This window comes from Carcharodon carcharias, chromosome 20 (genome assembly GCF_017639515.1).
Source record: "Carcharodon carcharias isolate sCarCar2 chromosome 20, sCarCar2.pri, whole genome shotgun sequence".
NCBI lineage: Eukaryota > Metazoa > Chordata > Chondrichthyes > Lamniformes > Lamnidae > Carcharodon > Carcharodon carcharias.
The window spans coordinates 88,997,707-89,020,523 of record NC_054486.1 but is presented as its reverse complement, the minus strand read 5'-3'; the positions used below and the strand labels follow the sequence as shown (position 1 = coordinate 89,020,523).

General features: G+C 41.3%; 1 protein-coding gene across 1 annotated transcript; it reads left to right on the top strand.

The window, feature by feature from the left end:
• The first annotated feature begins 5,827 nt into the window (after positions 1-5,827).
• Positions 5,828-21,978, top strand: LOC121292361 (protein Z-dependent protease inhibitor-like). Its single transcript, XM_041214212.1, has 5 exons — positions 5,828-5,973; positions 13,225-14,012; positions 18,458-18,728; positions 21,509-21,656; positions 21,787-21,978. The coding sequence occupies exons 1-5, from the start codon at positions 5,828-5,830 to the stop codon at positions 21,976-21,978; spliced, it is 1,545 nt and encodes a 514-aa protein (XP_041070146.1).
• Positions 21,979-22,817: the final 839 nt, after the last annotated feature.

The window sequence follows — 22,817 nt, the reverse complement described above, 5'->3', positions numbered from 1 at the left end:
TAAGTCCCATGCTTCATCTGGCTTACCCCCATTCCTACCTTCACTGGCTCTAATCGGACAGGAAACCTGTCTCCATATCAATTGAGGGCTCACTGCCATCAAAATATTAACTTTAATCAGTTTCCCAGTGGAGTTTCTGACCTGTAAATAAATCCAGCCCCTATTTCCCAGGTCTATGGCGAAAATTCAGCCCTTTGTGTTCTCCTCACGACTTTCACTCTTTTGTATCAACAGCAAATTTGGCAGCAGTACACTCAGTCTCTACATCCAAGTCATAATATTGATCGTAAATTGTCAAGGTCACCACAGCACTCAACATCTTTGCCTTCGACTCCTTCCAGGCTCCCATAGGGGGTATCAGCAGCCTGTCCCTCTGCAGCCCATTCTTGTATGAACCAGATTCTGAAGACATGTGAGGCAAGTTAGCATTGTTCACATATTGAGAGGAAGAAGCAGCAAATGTGAGCAAGAAGATGAAATCATGTTGAGGGCAGAAGGTGTTCCAGTGAAACATCCTGTTATGATTGGAGGAGAGATGAGGGAAGTAAGGAAGGGAAAGGAATGCTAATGCAGGGGCTAAATTTAGAGTGGCTCCATGCTCTGCAGAGAGTAAGAGAATTGTGAAGGGGATGCAGCAGGGACTAACTGTAGTAGTTAGCAATGAGGTCATTAACTCTCTTCCTGAAATAAGAAAAGAAAATATTGGAAATACTCAGCAAGTCAGGCAGCATTCGTGTATAGAGAAAAAGAATTAACATTTCAGGTCAGTGATCTCTCATCAGAATGTATAAAGAACATGTAAAGATGTCTTTCTACATTGCTACAGTGTCCTGGGAACAGTTTACTTGCTGGCCACCTCTTTCCCTTGCAGTCAAGGAACTTGCCCAGGCACCAACACAGGAGAAAAGGACATTGATTCTTCTGCTCAGTTCTCAAGTAGCATCGCAATGGTACCATCCAAACATTTGTGGGGGTGGGGAGAGCGGGGGTGGGGGGCAGGAGGAGAGTTGCTGCTGGTCACAATCCTCTTGCCATTACTAGTTTCTAAGAACTGAATACAACCAGCATAAGGAAAGTATAACCCCCTTTCAGAGGTCCAGTCTACATCTAAATAGCAGTAATTATGTAGTAATTATGATTTTATTTAGTGAGTAATGTACCTTTAAGAGTAATACTGGTTAGGCAAGATCACGTGATCTGTAGTAACCAATAGGAGAGTAGCGCGGGCTACCTCAGCAGTCAGTGTAGAGATAGAGTTGGAGTTGAAAGCACACATGTCGTTGCTGCTGAGCATATTGTAAATAAACTTAATGTTTCCACCCAAGAAGTGTCTGCAGATCAACCCTATCATTAATAGCACAACTCGGCCACCCTATAACATCCACTGGATTTGTAAGATCAATGTGCTGCCTATAGGGACTGCGATTGACATTGGCAGCTCATTAATTTTATAACAATAAGGTCCAACCATGAAAATAGGCAACTCGCTGAAGTCATTGGGTGGGCAGATCACTATTACCAAAGATGTTGACCAATATGTTCAAAGATATATTAACTGGATGTTTTTTCCAATATTGTTTGTATGATCCTGCTGTTTACAAAACGATTACCGTACATTTTTGCACAGCAAGCCCTAAAAAGTAATAAATTGTAAATCAAGTGCTTTGGGATGTTAGTGAGGGAAATGCTCTGGCACTAACTCTATGAATGCAAGTCTTCATCAGAAAAGAGGAAAACAAGTTAACATTCTGAGTAAAAACTTTTATTATAACATTTTCCAGGTGCTGTCACTCCAATTCTCTATTTGCCATATTTCCTGCCTGCTGGACAGATTGGGTCAGATTCTAGTTAATCTATTTTTGGTGGCACTAGTTGGAGAATGAAGGTGAGGTCACTGTTTTCTGACAGGAGTATGGGATCTTTAATGTTCAGCAAATGGAAGGCTGGTGTAACACTGAAGCTGTAGGATGGCACCTTCAACAATACAGCCTTCTCAGTGTTGCACCCGAGTGTCAGCCTAGGCCATGCCAACAACATTCTGCTCCAGAGCTGAGGATGGCCCGCTGAATCAGCTGACCATTGATGATGGCCACTAATGAACTGCTGTGAATTTTCAGCTTTGCAGTTTTCTACCTATACAGCAACAATAACAATTGCATTCATGTGGCTGAACAGTAACATAGAAAGACACCCAAGGCGCTTCACTAACATGTGATTAGGCAATGAAGGAGATATTAGCAGGGGTGACCAAAACTTTGGTTCAAAATGTGGGTTTTAACTTGTGCAGTAAAGAAGGGGATGAAGGTGAGGCAGCAAAGGATGTTCAGGAGAGGATACTAGAGTGTGGACTGAAGGGACAATTGCTTCTTGGTTTCTGAAAAGAGGGAGTAGAGAAAGACTTGTGCATGGCACCTCTTCAATTTTCCCTATCACCTCCAACCTCTTCTTCATGCTTTTCGAGCTAAAGGAAAATAGAGCTGAAAATAGTTCAGAGCAAGTGTCTCTGATCAAGCCTCAAAGACTGGATTATATCTGCACGTTGAGTAATATGTACTTACTGTTAATGATTAACGAGCAAAAAAATGGTTTCTGACTCTTTTACTCAATTGGCTTTTCTCCACAACAAAATATCTATCAGAATGATGTTGCAAGATACGTATCAGTAAAAAAAAACCTATTGCCTTCAGCACAAGCAAGAAATGTGAGCGGTGAGATTTGATTCAGCAATAGTTTAATTGTTGCATCTCTTTTCTAATGTTTTGCTTTTCTATATCATATTATATATTTTATATCATATCATTTTAATTATTATTTTGGTATTCATTAATTACTAATTATTATTCATCTGTTATATTAATAAAATATTATAATATATTTTATATTATATCAATTTATAACTTGTTTGACAAAATTAAAATTAAACTCATAGCTTGCGATCTGTGTGAGCAGTGCTGAGTTGAAATCAAGGTCAACAAACTAGTGAAAATAAGTGAACTGCTGAAACTAAAGAAAGCTGTGTTGTTTGTCGATTCAAATAAGCTGTTGTTGTTTCTGAGGCTTCACACTCTTCCCTTGGAGAATATTGTGACGTAGTGAAGGGGTTCTCTGCTGAATAACAGTCAGGCTGCAGTGTAGATGGTCTCCCCATGGTTGTAGCCATCTTTTTATATCAGTTGATAAGGTAGCTAATCCTACATGGTAGGCAGATTTTATGGGCTCCTGCAATCCATTCGATGTGGGGGAGGGGTGGGGGGCATCTATACCCACACCTATTGACGCTGGATGACAACCCCAAATTTAGAGCCAAAGCTCAGCTCTCCACTCACCCGCACTGTCTGGAATGGAGTTTCAATCCTACACCTTTTGATTCAGAAGTAGAAATGTTGCCACTAAAGCAAAGGCTTGATCCATTAGACAGATGATTTAATAAATTGATAGTCCAATGCAATGAGATGTTTGTATTACATATTTATGTAATTACATATTTATGATTTACTATCTAATATTCTTCATTAATTTTAATTGAGCTACAACTATGCACACTTGTAGATTTTCATCACTCATACCAAGTATAACCTATTTATGTTAAAACAGACAGACAAAATACTCACATGTTACAAAGCAGCCCTTACACTTTCATCTTTTTGGATAGCAAAACAGTCTTCAATAGTAGAAACTTTAAAAAGTGTTAACTCATAATTTATGAAGACTCACAAATTATGACTGATATAATCTTTAATTATTCTCCTGCCATGCAAAATACAGTTTACAAAAAAGTAGCAAAATGGTGGGTTACTGCATACAGCCTTTGCCTGTATGAGATTAAATTGTCAGCAGAACTATAAAATTACTGGACTATATGACTACTGGAACTTTGGCCACACGAATCTTCTCAATATACGTTGTGTTACAGCAAACTTGTTCCAGATATGTAATAACAATAATGCTTAACTAATTCGGGAAGAGCTTTTTCTGACATCTGTCTGTGTGTGGGAGATTGACTTTTTTTATTAAACAGATTTTGGGAAATAGATTTTGTGCCTTAAAGCTAAGGAACAAAAAAGGTGCAATTACATTGCTTGATGTAGTCTTTGGGCCACCAACTAGTGGGAAGGATGTAGAGGGACAAATTTGCAAGGAAATTACAGAGAGGTGCAACAGTTGTAAAGTAGTTATAATGGGGGACTTTAATTGCGCAAATGTAGGACGGAATTTTCAGCTCCCTCCAGCAGCGGGAATCATGGCAGGCTAGGGTATTAAACTTGGCATGATGGAAAAAGTCAGTTTCTCACTAGCGGGAAATTAGTTTGGAATTTTGTTCTCCCGATGCTGATGGCGGGTTAAAGATGGCTTGAGTTTCCCGCTGATCTATGTCGGGAACCACATTTGCATTCACTTGCATCTCATGAATGTTCAGTAAAACTCGCTGGAATTATGTTCCCCTTCCAAATTAAATGCCCGGCTAGCGGGTACTTAGAATGGTCTGTTTCCTGACTGTATGCATGTGACGTGCATCTGGCGAACTTCTGGGGGTGTTGGAAGGGGAACACGAGAACGGAGGAAGGAGACAGAGGTAGAACTAGGGGGTGGTCAAGGAACAGAGTGGAGTACTGAAAGACTATCCTGTGGCAACAGTTTTAAGACTGTCCAAGAGGAGGTCAGAGACTCTCCTCGGGCTGAGGCCACGCTCCTTCTACATGCCCTGAGACCCCTCCCTGATTGTTTTTATCTAGTTTGCTTTTCGATCTGCATCATTGTCAGGTGAGATCGAAAATGGTGCTGCTGATCTTTGAGACCAGCTTCCAGCCTCTCCATATCACCCATCAAGTTTCTCCCATCCTCCTCTATACTCACCACCTCCTAATACCCTTGCTCAGGGAAGACTGTCGCCCTGAGGAACAAGAGCCAATGGAGAGCCAGGAAGACCCAGATGCTGACGAGGAGGGGCCAAATCCACAAAGATGTTTGGCATAACCATGGTTCTACAGAAAATGCTGCTCATACATGGAGATTAGCAAAGTACAGTGCCGCAGGCACCTTTGCATGTCTAGGGATATGGCAGTTCATATTTGCCACATTCTCTGTGAAGAATTCCCGCTGCACGGACTGAGAGGGCACCCAATGCTGGTTACTTTGTAGGTTACCGCCGCACTGAACGTTTTTGCCTGCAGATCCTTTGAGGGCTCCACTGGGAACCTCTGCAGAATCACGCAACCTACAACACACAAATGCATAAGGGAGGTGACAGTTGCCCTTTTCAGTAAAGCTCACCATTACATGCAGTTCCGCATGGATGAAGCAAGCCAGTCTGCCAGAGCTGTTGGGCTCACTGTGATCTCAGGCCTTCTGCAAGTGCAGGATCCCATTGACTGCACGCATGTGGCCTTCAGAGCTCCCTGGCAGCAGCTTGTGAGATCATTAATAGAAGAGGATTTCACTCTCTGGACAGCTAGCACATTTGTGATCACAGAAAGCCGATCCAGTATGTTTGCTCTAGGTACCCAGGGAGTACATTTTGAGCCACTCTTAGGTGCCAGAGATATTTGAGGGAGCTCAGCGCTTGGATGGTTGGCTCCTTGGTAATAAGGGGTACCATCAGAAGAAATGGGCTAATTAGTGCTTCTGAGGAGAAAAAAATTGCTGCACATTCAGCCACAAGATCCTTGATAGAGCAGACTATTGGCCTTTTAAAGATGCTTTTCAGGTGTTTGGACCAGTCAGGTGGGGCTCCTCAATACTCACTGCAGAGAATGCCAGCATCATCATTGTTCACTGCACCCTGCACAACCTAGTGCTGCAAAGGGGGGATGTGTTGCCACAGGGAGACATGGAGGAGCTAGATGTCTCCTCGCACAAGGAGGACTTAGAAGGTGATGAATCTGAAGGGGTCGAGGATTCGGACAAGCCACATGAGAATGCCAATGCACTGGCACGACATGGCAAATGTGCCCATGACAACTTCACAGCTACAAGGTTTCAAGAGGAATAAGGTAAAGGCAAGTTTTCATGATTGAAGTTCTCTTCATGCCTCAATGCAGGGAACACAACAAAACCCTCATTGTCATCTTCAACATGATCACAAAAGGGCATCAATCTCACAGTGATCAATGAGGAAGCATAAGTCACCTTCAATCCTAATGCTGGAATTTGAAAGTCGCAGTCGTCTCGGGAACATGTGGCCATTTTGCGATGTGATAAGCACACCACTAGCGCACCTTTTTAAGCAACTACACATAGTACAGTCCTTTCAAATATGGCGGCAACAGGTCACTGGCCATGGCATTCTTCAAGGGACTGAAACACTATTGCACACATGGATGTACTCATGCCAGTGTGGCAGCAGCTTAGCAAGGTGGCTCTAAGACAAAAAACATTCATCAATGGTTAGTGTTTGACTGTCTCAAGAAGAAGCTACATCGGACAGTGCTATCTCTCGAAATGCCAGCTCTCATGCATGAATAATGCCAAGGCTTCATCTCGATACTGAGCCCCAAGATGTTATTGGACATTAGGATGCAGTGACCTATTACTCAACAGCAGGCACTCAAAATTGCAAGTTATACTAGCATTATCCTCACAGAGAGTGGTTCAGCAGGAGCATCATTTGATTACTTACAAATACTCATTACCCTGCATTTGTCAGAAACTTGTCAAGTCTCCGTCCTGCTTTGCCTTGGCATTTGAGAGAGACGAGGCCCAGTCAATATTGACACAGCAATATTGACAACTTCTTCCCTTCATAGATCCTGCTGATCACTCAGGTGTGCCAAAACATAATTTTCATAGCATTACATCACTTCACATTGTCCAAATCACAAAGGTCAATCCTTTCCATGTACCCTAAGTCAACGAGTGCACAGTCATGCAATGAATTCCATATCGATCTGTGTACTGTGCCTTTACAGGAGGATTCTATAAAGCACCACTAGGCAGCTATTCAGGAGCAGAGTAAGATCCTCACAGGTGAGTAGTCGGCTTCATCAGGATGAGCACACACCTCTGACATCACAATCTCATTCACATCTAGCAGACATTTCTAATGCCACCAAGTGGAACCAACTTACATCATTCAGAGTCCTGCATCGAGAGAGTGGGAACTAATAAATGGATAATGTTCAGCCTGAAATGCGAAGTTGGAAATATGCTGCAGCGAGGAATGAAAGGCTATGCTGCTAGATGATGAATATTACTTTTCCCTAGAACTCACAGTTCTAAAATAAATGCTATTGCAATGTGCACTTTGGTGAAAAGTTTCTAACTTTGGTTGCAACAAATACTTGTAACTTCCACAACTGACAGACTGCAGTGTGACAACATCAGGATAATCACTAACCTTGATGAACAGTTTTCATGAGGTCAAATAATGTCATAAAATAATAATAATGAGATGCAACAACTACATGCACATTGTCCAGCTATCATTTTCATATAGGATGTGCCTTAACTCATGCTGCTGATGTGGAACTAAAGGCAATTCACTGTGTAGAAATCAAATGAGACTTAATGGAACTGATGGACAAGATGACAGATAATTGGATGGGTTCATTTTGTACCCTTGAATGAACACAAGTCCTTGATTAGCAATTCAATACCTGAGACATGGAGAGGGAAAAGTGTGAAACACACTTGCAATAGTGCAGATTATATACAGTGAATGAACGCCCATGCCACCATTGTGCATTCAAAACCAGTTAATTTTTCCAACTCTGTCGTTACATCTAACTGCAGCCCTGACATCCACAGCAGAGGAGGAGACAGCCTGCTGACTGCTACGCCCTGTTGTCTGAGATGACTTTGGTATGCTTCCTCTCGTGGCCCGAGGCCTGGAGGGCACTGGCCTACTCAGGGTCTCCTCCTTTAGGGAAGATGCACCCTCCTTGGCTTGAGCTGCTTGAGCTGATGGGGTCACAGGCTGAGGGGATTTGAAGAGGCTGGACACCCTTGGAGTGTCCTGGGTGGACGCACCCAGAGTTTATGGCTGGTGCTCCTCCTCCCTTTGAGTGCCTGAGGTACAGTCCCTGACTCTTTGAGAAGAAGGAGCACTTGGGGGGAGGACAAGGTGCTCTGGCCCCCTCTCGCCTAGCCACGGCTGGAATGCACACATGGCTAGAGCAATGGAGTGCAAGTCCAAGCACATATCTGGCAGAAACTGTGCATTCTGCTGGACCTGGCTCTCCAAGGCACCGCCAACCTTCTCATGGAGACTTTGATGACATCAAACAGACCATGGATGGACTCTTCCATCCTTTGTTCCAGTCTGGTGATGGCCTCTGACAACTCTGTCTGAAGTTCCCCACCTGCCCTTGGGCATCTCCAGCATTTCTCTTAGGGCTGATTGCAGTGGCTGATCATCGGACTCGAACTCAGACTCAACAGTGGCCTGCAGCCCTCCAAGTGTCAGGGGCTTCGGCTGCTGCTGTCTCTACCTGCTGTGGACCCATGTCAGAGACCTGATCACCAGTTTGTGAACTCGAGCCTGCTCTAGAACAAGGACCCACTGAGGTATGTGTGTCTGTGCTGGTGGAGGATTCAGGTGAACGCAGTGACGGGTCATCCTCAGATAGTTCCTCTGCCTCCTCATCTGAGGTGCTCTGGGGGCTGGGTCTGGGGCGCTTGCTGGTGGTCTTTCTCCACCTTCTCCTGCTGGTAGCTGGAGAAGAGATAATTAGTGATAGACTGGACAGGCTCCAACATAATAGGTCACTCACAGTCATTGTCCCCATGTTGTCAATGTATACTGAATGGACTTTCACTGGCTCATTGGTGGAGGCCAATCTCGCCTACCAAGCAAGAATGATCTCTGCCCTCTTCAGTGAGCTCTGCCACACACCTCTTGTGGGAGGAGAGTGTACTCCGGTCTTCAATCTCTCCCATTGGTTGTGGGAGATCTTGTCCTGCATAAAGGCAAATGGATTGAGTATGAGCACTATGGATAAAAGAGTCTTCAGAAGCATGCATGCCTGTTGTGTCTCCTGAGATCTTCTCAGTAAGGGATTAAGATGCTGTTTGTGCAGGATCTTACATGAGTTTAAAGTGGCTGGCAGACATGTAGTGCTGATGTCCCAGCTGATGGTACTGTGTGACATCCCTGTAGACTCTTAGACTACCTGATGCCCTTATGAGAGTGGGAGTTTGAAGTGAGTAGAGGTTTCACTTACCCTGGTGGAGCGTATCAGATCGTTCATCCTTTTCCTCTACTGCAGGGCTGTCCTTTTCTGTTGGCCATGGACACTGACCTTCTTGGTGACCTCCCCTCAAGCCAGCATGGTCAGGTGGGACGACCTCCTGTTTCCATCCCTTGAAACGAGGGCCTGCCGCTTTTCCTGGACAGCCTGGAGGAGAATCCCCAGTCAGGCTTCACTGAACCCTGGAGCCAAGGGATTGTATGTTTGGGTGCATGGTGAAGCAAAATCTTACACCTCATCTGTCCTGCAGTGACTGAACGTCTGTGTGGATGCCGAGTGCTGTTTAAATATGGTGCCAGGGCCTTCGACCCCATGAGCTAACAGCAGAGAGGACAAATCCCTGCCTGCCTCACCATGGGACTCCACGAGCTCCTCATTGATGCATAATTAATGAGCTGATAAATCCAACCCCCTGCCCAGCGGGAATCACGTCAACCTTCCTGCCTGCCACTGCACTTCCAGAATGGAAAATTCCGCCCATAGACTGGGATAGTAGTAGTGTAAAGTGGACAAAGAGACAAGAGTTTCTAGAATGCGTTCAGAACAATTTTTTACAGCAGTATATTTCCAGTCCAGTGAGAAAGGAGGCACTTCTAGACCTGATTCTTGGGAATGAGGTGGGCCAGTTGGATCAAGTGTCAGTAGCAGAACATTTAGGGGACAGCGATCGTTGTATCCATAAGATTTCAGCTTTGGAAAAGGGCAAAGAACAATCCAGAGTAAAAATAATTAACTGGGCGAAAGCCAACTTCAATGGGGTAAGAATGGATCTGGGCCAAATAAACTGGATAAAAGCAAAAAACTGCGGATGCTGGAAATCCAAAACAAAAACAAAAATACCTGGAAAAACTCAGCAGGTCTGACAGCATCTGCAGAGAGGAATACAGTTAACGTTTTGAGTCCGAATGACTCTTCATCAGAGTCCAAGGTTGGCAGGACAAACAGTAGCTGAACAATGGGTTACCTTCAAAACAGAGATAATTCAGGCACAGTCAAGGTATATTACCTCGAAAGGGAAAGGTAGGGCAAACAAATCCAGGGCTTCATGGATGACAAAAGAGGTATAAATTAAGATGAGAAAGAAAAAGTATGCTTATGATAGATGTCAGGTAGAAAATACAATCGAAAACCAGGCTGAATATAGAAGGTTCAGAGGGGAAGTGAAAAGGCAAATAAGAGAAGCAAAGAGCAAGTATGAAAAGAGGCTGGTAGCTATCATAAAAGGAAATCCCAAAGTTTTCTATAGGCATATAAATAGTAAAATAGTGGTAAAAAGGAGTGGGACTGATTAGGAACCAAAAAGGGGATTTATGCATGGAGGCAGGGAGCATAGCTGGGGTATTAAATTAATACTTAGCATCTGTCTTTATCAAGGGAGAAGATGCTACCAAGGTCATGGTGAAAGAGGAGGTAATTCAGACACTAGAAGGGTTTAAAATTGATGAGAAGAAGGTATTGGATAGGCTGTTTATACTTAAATGTGATAAAGCCCCAGGACCGGATGAGATGCACCCAAGCATACTGAGGGAAGTGAGAGTGGAAATTGCAAAGGCACTGGTCATAATTTTTCAGTTTTCCTTAGACTCAAGGGTGGCGTCAGAAGACTGGGGAATTACAAACATTATATCCTTGTTCAAAAAAGGGTGTAAAGATAAGCCAAGCAATGACAGACCAGTCAGTTTAACTCCGATGGTGGGGAAACTTCTAGAAACGATAATTTTGGACAAAATTAATAGTCACATGGACAAATGCGGGTTAATGAAGTAAAGCTAGCATGGATTCTTAAGGGAAAATCATATTTAACTAACTTGCTTGAGTTTTTTGAAGAGCTAAAAGAGAGGGTTGATGAGGACAATGCTATTTATGTGGTGTACATGGACTTCCAGGAGACGTTCGATACAGTGCCGCACAACAGACTTGTGAGCAATACGACATTGGCTGAGTGACAGGAAACTGTGAGTAGTGGTTAATGGATATTTCCCAGGCTGGAGGAAGAATTGTAGTGGAGTTCCTCAGGGGTTAGGGTTGGGCCCCTTGCTTTTCCTGATATATATTAATAACCTAGACCTTGGCATAAAGGACACAATTTCAATATTTGCAAATGATACGAAACTTGGAAGCATTGTGAACTGTGACCTGGGTAGCATAGAACTTCAAAATGACACAGTTGGTAGAATGGGTGGACAGGTGGTAAATGGAGCTCGATGCCGAGAAATGTAAAGTGATTCATTGTAGTATGAAGAACATGTAGAGACAATATAAGATAAAGGAAAGAACTCTAAACGGGGTGCAGAAGCAGAGGGAACTGAATGCAAATGTACATAAGTCATTGAAGGTGGCAGGACATGTTAAGAGTGTGGTTAATAAAACATACAGTATCCTAGGCTTTATTATTAGGGGCATAGAGGACAAGAGCAAGGAGGTTGAACTTGTATAAGACACTAGAGATAAAAACAAAAAACTGCAGATGCTGGAAATCCAAAACAAAAACAGAAATACCTGGAAAAACTCAGCAGGTCTGGCAGCATCAGCGGAGAAAAACAAAGTTGACGTTTCGGGTCCTCGAAATGTCAACTTTGTTCTTCTCCGCCGATGCTGCCAGACCTGCTGAGTTTTTCCAGGTATTTCTGTTTTTGTTTTGTTTAAGACACTAGTTCGGCCTCAGCTGGCATATTGCATCCAGTTCTGGGTGCTTTGCTTCAGGAAAGATATGAAGGCATTGTAGAGAGCAGAAAAGGTTAATGAGAATGGTTCCAGATACGAGGGACTTCAGTTATGAAGATAAATGGGAGAAGTAGGGATTGTTTTCCTTGGAGAAAGGGAGGCTGAGAGGAGACTTGATAGAGATACTCAAAAATAATGAGGGGTCTCAACAGAGTAGATAGGGAGAAACCAATCCCACTTATGAAAGGATCAAGAACAATACAGCACAGGTTTAAAGTAATTGGCAAAAGGAGCAAAAGTGATATGAGAGAAAATTTATTTATGCATCGAGTAGTTAGGATCTGGAATGTACTGCCTGAGAGTGTGGTGGAGGCATTCAAGGGGGAATTAGACTGTTATTTGAAAAGAAACAATGTGCAGATTCATGGAGAGAAGGCAGCAGAGTGGCTCTAGGTGAAATGCCCATTCGGAGAGCGGATGCAGACACGATAGGCCAAATGGCCTCCTTCTACATTGTTAAAAATCTGTGATTCTGTGCTCAATGTTGCATTCTGGTAATCAGATACAAGAAAAATGTTGTAATATTTACCATTCCATATTAGGTTCTGAGTAAATTAAATTATTGAATATTTAAAATATTGATTTACATGCCCCTTTTCTCCATTAGGCTGAATTTCTGAGTTAGTTTTCATTCAGCTTAACTTGAGAATAAAAATCAGTTTTTTATTTTGCTCACACTTAAGTCTAATTTTCTAAATATAAGCAGATGAATGTCAAAGCCTACTTTTCTCCTCATCCTTCACCTCTGCAATATTACCCATTCCTGCTTCTATGTCAACTCTGCTGTTGCTGAAAGGTCCACACTCCTGTCACCTCTAATCTTGACTATTCCAGTGCCCTCCTTACTGGTCTCCCATCCTCCAACTCTCATTCAACAACTTGTCCAAAATTCAGTTTCCCATATCTTGTCCTACATTAAATTCCACTTACCTTTTACCCTACTGTCTAATGTATTAAAATCCTCATTCTCAAATATCTCCATATTTAGCCATCTTATTCCTGCAACCTTCTCTGACATTATATACCCTCCCACAACCTTTGGCATTCCAACCCCGGGCACGCAGTTCCTCCTTCTGGTGGCAGAGTCTTCAGCAGCCTTAGAACTCTCTTTAAATCCCCACCCTATGCCACTCCACCATTAAAAATGTTCTCAAAACCCATATTTTGGACCGAGCTTTCAGTCACACCTAAGGTGGTATGAAATTTGTTCTTTTATATATTTTTTCTTTTCCCTGGAGAAAATATTTCTATGAAACACTGCACTACATCTGTTGAATACAACTTGTTACAATATGCATGACTATGTTACTGTTAGGTTCAAGTATTATGTTAGTATTCATCTACAGTCAAGCATTTCACTTGCAGGTAACTCTGTGATCATCAAGACACGAAAAATGAAAGTGGAAGTTCTTATCCTTCTGGTATGTGGTGAATTCATGCTCACCACAATAGCACAGCAGCTCCGAGAGCAATCTGGAACTCAGCAAAGCAGCAAGCTGCAGCAACCTCAGAATTTCAGTGCAGATTCACAACATGATGTTGAAATTATGCTTGCACCATTGGAACGACCAGAATCAGTCCCTGATATGCAAACAATTTATGCATTGACAGAAAAGAATAGTGAGTTTGGTTTTAACCTCTACAGGAAAATAGCAAACCTATATGAAGATAATGTGTTCCTTTCACCTATTGCAGTCTCCACAACCTTAACCATGATATCCCTTGGTGCCAATCAAGCTACAGGTGATGACATACTCCAAGGCCTCAACATAAAAGATTTGGTCAATGCTGACAACCAGTACCTATTGCACACATTGTTTCAGTGGCTTCAGTGCAACATTAGCAGAAACAAAGAGCTTCTTATCTCACAGGGAAGTTCTTTGTTTGTACAGGATGACATTGATTTGAAACCAACATTCATTGATGATCTTTCTCATTTTTATATGGCGAATATTATTCCTGTAAATTTTCAAGAAACAGCCAATACCAAAGATGTTATTAATCAATATATCAGCAATAGAACAAATGGAAAAATCAACAAGTTGCTTGATGCCGTGGATAGCAAAATCAAACTTGTGTTTACTAATTACATCTTATTCAAAGGTAAGATTTTGATTGAGTATATGAAATTCATTCAAAATATTAATATAAAATAGCAACTGTGCCATTCTTTTTTATGAATTGAGAAGCCTAGGTTAAAGCCACAAAGTGAAGACATCACCAAGGCTGGAATGAATAGAAGATTAAATAAATTAAGTGGTGGCAGCTAGATGACACTAAGCTTGTAGGTTGTCAGAAGAAAGTAAGACTGAGTGTTCTGTTTTAAGAACTGTGGATTAGCTTTATGGGAGAATCGTTTGAAACTAGAGGCACTTCCTTAGCCAAATTAGAGCTAGAGCATATAGTATAAATGTGTACGTCCCCTAATTAAACATAACAGTTAAATCTTTCAAGCAGTAAGATCATAGCTGATCTGTACCTCAACTCCTTTCACCTATCTTTGATTAATATCCCCTGTTAACCTTACCTAAAAATTGGTCAATCTCTAGTCTTGAAAATTTCAATTGACACAGTATCCAGAGCCATTCCAGGATTCCACTATCCTTTGTGTAAAAAAAAGTTTAACACCTGAATAGCCTGTCTCTTAATGTTATGATTGTACCCCTTTGTTCTGGATTCCCTCACCAGAGGAAATAGCTGCACTGTGACTGCTCTATCAAATCATTTCATCAATATAAATGCCTCAATTATATCACCCCTAAGCCTTCTAACCTCAAAGGAATGTAATCATTTTTATGCAAATTATGCTCACAGTTTGACCATTAAGCCTCAGTATCATTTTGATAAATCTGCACAGTATTCCTCTTTAAAATTATAATATTCTTACTGTGGTATGTTGCCCAAAACTGAACACAATGCTCCAGATGTGAACAGACCAAATTTCTGAACAACTGAAGCATAGCTATTTGTTTTATGTTCCAATCTCTTTGAAATGAAAGCCAACATTCCATTATCTTTTTGATTACTTTTGTACCTGTACACTAGCTTTTAGTGATTAGATCTGAACCAGAGTGGGACTAACATCCTTGCAGACGGGTTTGCTTGTGCTGTTGGGAGGAGTTTAAACTAATTTGGCAGGGGGAGGGGACACAGAACGTTAGCAGAATAGGGACACATCATAATACAGTAAAACAATCAAGTCAGAGGGAGTACAGCTGCATTAAGTTTCAAGGGAGTAAGGCAAGGCTGGATGGCCTCTACTTTAATGCCAGGAGTATTACAGGTAAAACAAATAAGTTAAGGGTGAGGATTGACACGTGGAATTGTGATATAGTAGCCATCACTGAGACGTGGTCAATGGAGGGGCAGGATTGGCAGCTCAACATTCCAGGATATAGAAACTTCAGGTGAGACAGGGGAGGGGGTAAAAGAGGAGGAGGCATTGCATTATTAGTTAAGTGGTCAGTTACTGCAGGAAGGAGAGATGATATCTCGGAGGGGCCATTGAATGAAGCTTTGTGGGTAGAGCTTAGGAATAAAAAAGGGACAGCCACATTGTTAGATGTTTATTATAGACCTCCAGATAGTCAGCAGGAAATTGAGGAGCAAATATGTGCACAATTTGCAGAGATGTGTAAAAACAATAACAATAGTATAATTATATAAGGCGACTTCAACTTTCCCAACATTAACTGGGATAGACATAGTGTTAAGGGATGGAGTGGATTTCTTGAAATGAGTATAGGAGAACTTTTTAGGTCAATATGTAGAGGGTCCAACAAGGGATGGAGCAGTGCTGGACCTAATTCTGGGTAATGAAGCTGGACAGGTGGCTGAGGTGGTGGTGTGCGAGCATTATAGTGATAGCGACCACAACATGGTACAGTTTAAGTTTGTTATGGACAAAGAAATAGACAAGTTGCAAAAAAATGTTTTGGACTGGGGGAGATTGCATTTTAGTAAAATAAGGCAAGATCTGGCCAAGGTAAACTGGGAACAGCTACGTGTGGGGAAATATACAGAGGACCAGTGAGGGGCTTTCAAAAAGGAAATGGGGGTGGGTACAGGCTCAACATGTTCCCTCTAGGGTGAGAGGAAGGAGTAACAAGCCTAGAGAACCATGGATGACCAGAGATATTCAGGTTACGGTGAGAAGGAAAAGAGAGGCTTTTAGCAGGTACAAGGGAAGCAAATCAGCGGAGGCATTAGTAGAGTACAGAAAGTGCAAGGTGGAGCTTAAGAAAGCAATTAGGAGGGCAAAGAGGGGATATGAGAAAGCTCTGGCTGGTAAAAGTAGGGAAAATCCCAAGATATTCTATAAGTATATCAATGGGAAAAGGATAACTAGGGAAAGAGTAGGGCCCATAAGGGACCAAGGGATGGAGCCAGAGGACATCACTAGAGTGTTGAATGAATACGTCACATCCATCTTCACCCAAGAGAATGAGGATGAAGGTATTGAACTCGGGGAGAGAGACTGTGAGGTTCTTGAGCAAATTGATATAGGGAGTGACAAGGTATTGGAGGTATTGGCAGGCTTAAAAGTGGACAAACCTCCAGGTCCAGATGATTTGTGTCCCAAACTACTGAAGGAGGCAAGGAAGGAGATTGCAGGGGCTCTGACTCAAATTTTTAATTCCTCTCTGGCCACGGGGAAGGTGCCAGAGGACTGGAGAACAGCTAATGTGCTTCCGCTATTTAAGGAGGGTTGTGGAGATAAGCCAGGGAACTACAGGCCAGTGAGTCTCAACTCAGTGGTAGGGGAACTATTGGAGAAAATTCTGAAGGAGAGAATCTATCTCCACTTGGAGAGGCAGGGTTTGATCAGGGATAATCAGCATGGCTTTGTCAGTGGGAGGTGACCAGGTGTGTAGATGAGGGTAGTGCAGTGATGTAGTCTATATGGATTTCAGCAAAGCCTTTGACAAGGTCCCACATGGGGACTTATAAAGAAGGCAAATACACATGGGATATAGGGTAATTTGATAAGATGGACTCAAAATTGGTTTAGTTGTAGGAGACAGAGGGTGATGACAGAAGGATGCTTTAGTGACTGGAAGCCAGTGTCCAATGGCATACCACAGGGATCTGTGCTCGGTCCCCTATTATTTGTCATTTATATAAACGACATAGATGACTATATGAGGGATAGGATTAGTAAGTTTGCGGATCACACAAAGATTGACCAGGTGGTTAATAGTGACGTTGAGTATATTGGGCTACAAGAAGATATAGACGGGAAGGTCAAATGGGCAGGTAAGCGGCAGATGGAATTTAACCCTGAAAAGTATGAGGTGATACATTTTGGAAGGAGTAATTTGACAAGGAAATATTCAATGAATGGCATGACACTAGGAAGTTCTGAGGAACAAAGGGACCTTGACGTGTCTGTCCATAGATCTCTGAAGGCGGAGGGGCATGTTAGTGGGATGGTGAAAAAGGCAAATGGGACACTTGCCTTTATCAGTCGAGGCATAGATTACAAAAGTAGGGAAGTCATGTTGGAATTATATAGAACCTTGGTGAGGCCACAGCTGGAGTACTGTGTGCAGTTCTGGTCGCCACATTATAGGAAGGATGTGATTGCACTGGAGGGGGTGCAGAAGAGATTCACCAGGATATTGCCTGGGATGAAACATTTAAGTTATGAAGCGATGTGAGATAGACTTGGGTTGTTTTCATTGGAGCAGAGAAGACTGAGGGGCGACCCGATCGAGGTGTACAAGATTATGAGGGGGAAGGACAGGGTGGATAGGGAGCAGCTGTTCCCCTTAGTTGAAGGGTCAGTCACGAGGGGACATAAGTTCAAAGTGAGGGGTAAGAGGTTTAGGGGGGATATGAGGAAAAACTTTTTTACCCAGAGAGTGGTGACAGTCTGGAATGCACTGCCTGGGAGGGTGGTGGAGGCGGGTTGCCTCACATCCTTTAAAAAGTACCTGGATGAACACTTGCCACGTCATAACATTCAAGGCTATGGGCCAAGTGCTGGTAAATGGGATTAGGTAGGTAGGTCAGGTGTTTCTCACGTGTTGGTGCAGACTCAATCGGCCGAAGGGCCGAAGGGCCTCTTCTGCACTGTGTGATTCTGTACCTGGTCATCCAAATCCCTTTATTCCTCCAGTTTCTAGCATTCACTGAATAGGTCTGCCATGTCCTTAGCAGCCAGTATCGTATCACCTGAACCTGTCTTTAATGGACCCATGTTCTGCCTTACCATTTTACTTTTAGTTTAGTTTTCTTAGTTTTGTGCATATTCCCTTTTTGCATCTTGGGATTTCTCCTTTTCCTTGTATTTGTGCATGCTTTTTTTTCTCAGCTTAATACCATTCCTTACAGTAGGTTCGGGAGAGAGGGGAGAGAGTGACAAGGAGAAAAGAATTAACTGTTATGGAAAGACAACCACAAAAATGGAAGCCCTTGCTACTTCACCTTCATAATACTCCATCCAACAGTAGTCACACAACCAAAGATACATATGTTTGTCTGCAATATGAGAAATCAAATAATGAGTAACTATAGATCAGCAATGATTGCCTATTTTTCTTCAGGGAAATGGATGGCTCCCTTTGATCCAAATGCTACTACGGATGGGACATTCTATGTAAATGCATATACCAGAATCAAAGTTCCAATGATGTTCAAAGAGGACACATTTTTCTTAACACATGACCTGACTCATTCTTGTATAATCCTGAAGATTCCATACCGAGGAAGTGCAAGCATGTTGGTGTTGCTATCAAAGGATGGACAGTACCTACAACTGGAAGATGAGCTAACAGAAAAATTAATTGCCAAGTGGATCAAAGAATTGAAACCTAAGTACAACTTCCAGTTTTATAACTAAACAGTAATGAGCATGTGAAAATCCTATAGTTTATAATCGAGAAAAAGCAGATGGATTGAGGGAAGGGTTCATTTACCTTTTTCAATAAACTGCTGTCCTCAATTAGAACCCATTTTTCATTATTGTAATTTGATTTTCCTTTAAGTTTCTTTGATAAATGTGGAGTCAGATGAAAGGGTAAGGCCATTTTGTAGGCCCAGAAGCGTAAGCTTTACTATCATTACCTATAACTTAATTTCATCATTTAAATTAAATGTAGCTTTAATTAAAATGATATGTACTTGTTTTATGTAAGTGTGTTATTATAATCTTTAGGGTGTAACAATGATAAATTACTGACTTATCTAAAACCCTAATTGTGTGTTTTTGTATGAGAAATTATGCACGTAGTTTACTTATTATAAAGGAAAGTGGGTAGGTTAATTTTCAGAAGTAGACTGCCCTTTTCTTACCATGCTCTGGAGTTGTGGCAATGCTTGCAAGAGCACATTTGTAAAAACAATCGTATAGTTATTATTTTGTTAAATTAGTAGCTTACTGGGTCACGTGAAAGGGCCTGAGCAGGCTGGTTTGGTAGGTTTCCTTCCCAGGAGATCTTTAGTGAAACACCTGCATTTTAAAAATAATCCAACAGTTTTCACGGTCATTTTTTTCTGCTGGAAGACCACAAATTAACAGAATTTGTTCCATTCAATTTCAAAACTTGCCATAGTAAGATTTGAACTCATGACCTGTGGGTTTATGGTCCAGTATCATAACAACTCTATGACATTATCCAGAATTGGAAACAAATATCTCATCAAGACATTTATAAACAGAGGTACTAATGAGCCAGCATTACATAAAATGAGCTTAGTTTAGGCTACTGGCAATTTATTGAGAATATGCTAATGTGGTACGTAATTTCTCATTTTAGGAATATAGGAGCATGAGTAGGGCATTTAGTACCTAAAAGTCAATCTCAGATTTAAAATTAACAATTGACCCAGCATCAATAGCCATTTGCGGAAGAGATTTCCAAACTTCCACGATCCTTTGCATATAGAAGCATTTTCTAACCTTACCCTGATGAAGTCTGACTCTAATTTTTATGTTATGCCCCCTAATCCTAGATCCCCAATCAGCAGAAATAGTTTCTATAGACCTACCCTATTGGCTGCCCTTAAAATCTTGAAAACTTCTATCAAATCACCCTTAATTTTCTAAATTTCAGTGAGTATAATCATAATGTGCAATTTCTGTTTGTAATTTAACCCTTGATATTATTCAACTAAATCTACACTCTCTCCAAGGCCAATCAATCCTTCTTAAGATAGGGTGATCAGATTTTTTTCAAAAATCTAATTTCTAATGATTGTTTAGAATATAAATAAATCCAGGTCAGATCAATGTATCACATGAATGCAACTGAGTAACATTAAAAATAAAATCATATATAGGCATTCAATTGTAAAACATAAACTTCACCAGCAAAATCCTCATAGTTCCATTGTTTTTAAATGAATGATCACTTCAAGCAAGAATGGATCATTCCATTTTATTGCAATTCACCTTTTTTAGTTTCCCTGCATGTCAAACCCTACTCCCTAGATGAGAAGTTGGAAGTAAATATGTTCACATATCTTTACCAATGTTGGTTTGTGATCAGTTGCTAGAAAAGATTCAGATTGTATCATCTTTTTCCCTTTGCCCTATAAGAATGCAGCAGCTCCACCTGGCTCTTGCCCCCAACAGCTTGGCTGAGATCAGGAACTTGACAGATGGTTGAGTCAGGCACAAATCTTCATCCTTCTGCTCAATAGCATAGCAGTGATTGTTAACCAATATGCTTCTTCACTGATTTTTAAATATAGTTTCATTTTAAAGCATATTTTGAGAGAGCCATTAAAGACTTGAATTGAATCTGCAGACATAATGACAATGAAGTACTTTCCATTTACTAACTGAGCACTTCAGTAAGAGTTCACACAGAATTATCCTCACATTCTGAAAATAGTGCAGCAAATGTCTGGCTTCAAAAATTCTTTTCTCTAGAACCATGATGACTTTATTTAACAAAATCCCTGACATTGAAAAGGCGGCTTGTTTTAATTGGTCTAGTTAGTGGCAGAACCTCTAATATTGTGATTCAACTGCCAGAATCTATAAAATAAGTATATATAAATTAAGGGAAAGATGCTTCTTAAAAAGCAGACAAGATCTACCACTGAGTTTGCAGTAACTGAGCAGATTGTATTCAGACCCCATTTCTTTGTGACTATATGGTACAGTGATTGCTCAGTGCTGAGCTTTGCATCTCTCACATTAACTGGGTAAAAGACAGTGTATGGGATGGAGCAAAAGTAGCTGATGGAGCTAAGGATCAGCTATGCCATGATTTAATTGAATAGCAGAGCAGACTCTCGAGGCTGAATGGCCTCCTGTTGCTGGAATAGAAGTGCATTTTACTCATTGCATATATAAGCTTTAAATATATAAATTGTAATGATGTAGATCACTCTTTTAAGCTTACTATGAAATAATTGTCACAAACTGGCAAATAATTTAACCTCACTAGTTTGAGCTATATACAACAAAGATCCATAAGCAAAGGCCTTGCTCTATATCTCGATCATCTATTCTTCCCTCATGCTTCTTGTAGAATATACCTATGCACGTTGTATTGTATGTCAAAAGAATTAAAAAGTAACAAAATTATAATTACGTTTTTCCTTGGCTTTCCATTCTTTGTAAGTCATATTTTCTTTTTTCCTAGGAAAATAGAATTACATTTTCCAAAATTTAAACTGGACAAGTCGTATAACTTGGAAAGGAAGCTGAGACAGATGGGAATGATAATGCCCTTCACAACCGCTGCCAATTTTTCTGGAATCTCTTCATCTCACCATCTGAAGATTTCCAAGGTAAACTTACTCCAAGAATGATCACTGAGCATGCATGCTAGCTTTTCTTGTGACTGATGTACTTATTTTGGTGCAGCTCAAGAAGGAGTAAGCAGCAAACGACTAGTTGCATTTTTTGTTCATTTTCCAGATTATTCACAAAGCAGTGATCGATGTGGATGAGAGAGGAACAGAAGCTGCAGCTGTCACTGGTGCTTCAGTGGTGCCTTATTCCCTTCCATCTGTTATAAAAGTGGACCATCCTTTTATCTTTATGATATATGAGGAAACAACAAAAACCTTACTGTTTATAGGAAGAGTGAAAGATCCCACCAAGCTTTAGAGAGTGTTCGGGTGGAAGCATTATTTTTAAACTTAATTTTTTTTTTGTAAATTAGGCATTACAATAATTTTGAAAGGATTGGCAACATTTTGGAAAATACTGTGACTGGTCTATATCAGCACAGACAACAGAATGGTCAAATACTTATCAATTTTTCAGCTGTGGAAACTTTAGATAAGTATGTTTAATATTTAAAAACATTAAAATAAAGAGGTCCTTTTCTCAAATTTTGCTTTCACATTTATGCAGGATCTTAAAAACATTCTTAAAATTACTAGTTGTTCTGCACTTTTGATGAATGGGCTTGTTGCCGGAGGTCACTGGTAACGGTTGTTGGCTTAGTACAAAGAGGAGAAGAGTCAATTCCCTCTTACCTCTAAATTTGCTTTATTCATATCGTTAGATCATCTACATATAGCTTATACGTCTGGTTAAATATAGACATTTCGCACACCACGCTATCTGCCTCGGGAGTGAAAATCCAGCCCCAGGTATTTCTGGGTGATTCATTCCACACATTCCATGTCCTTCTGCTCTCTCACTCCTTCTATAAAAGCTTATACTTGTCAGGTCACAAACATGCTTTCCTTTGTTTGAAAGGCTGTGCTGGTAAGTAAAATTTCTGGGCAAGTTGCTGTTCTGGTTGCCCATGTCCTGTTTGAAAGGCTTGCTCAACACTGCCTGCTTAACACAAACTAGTAAGTCTCAGTGTGAGGAAATTCCCTTTCTGGAGACTAAGTGCAGCGGCGGGTGGGAGAGTTAGTGCGATTTCTGCTGTACAAATTTTCATGCTGGATCTTTCGCTGATTATGCATCAGCGAGGATCTCATCGAATCTTG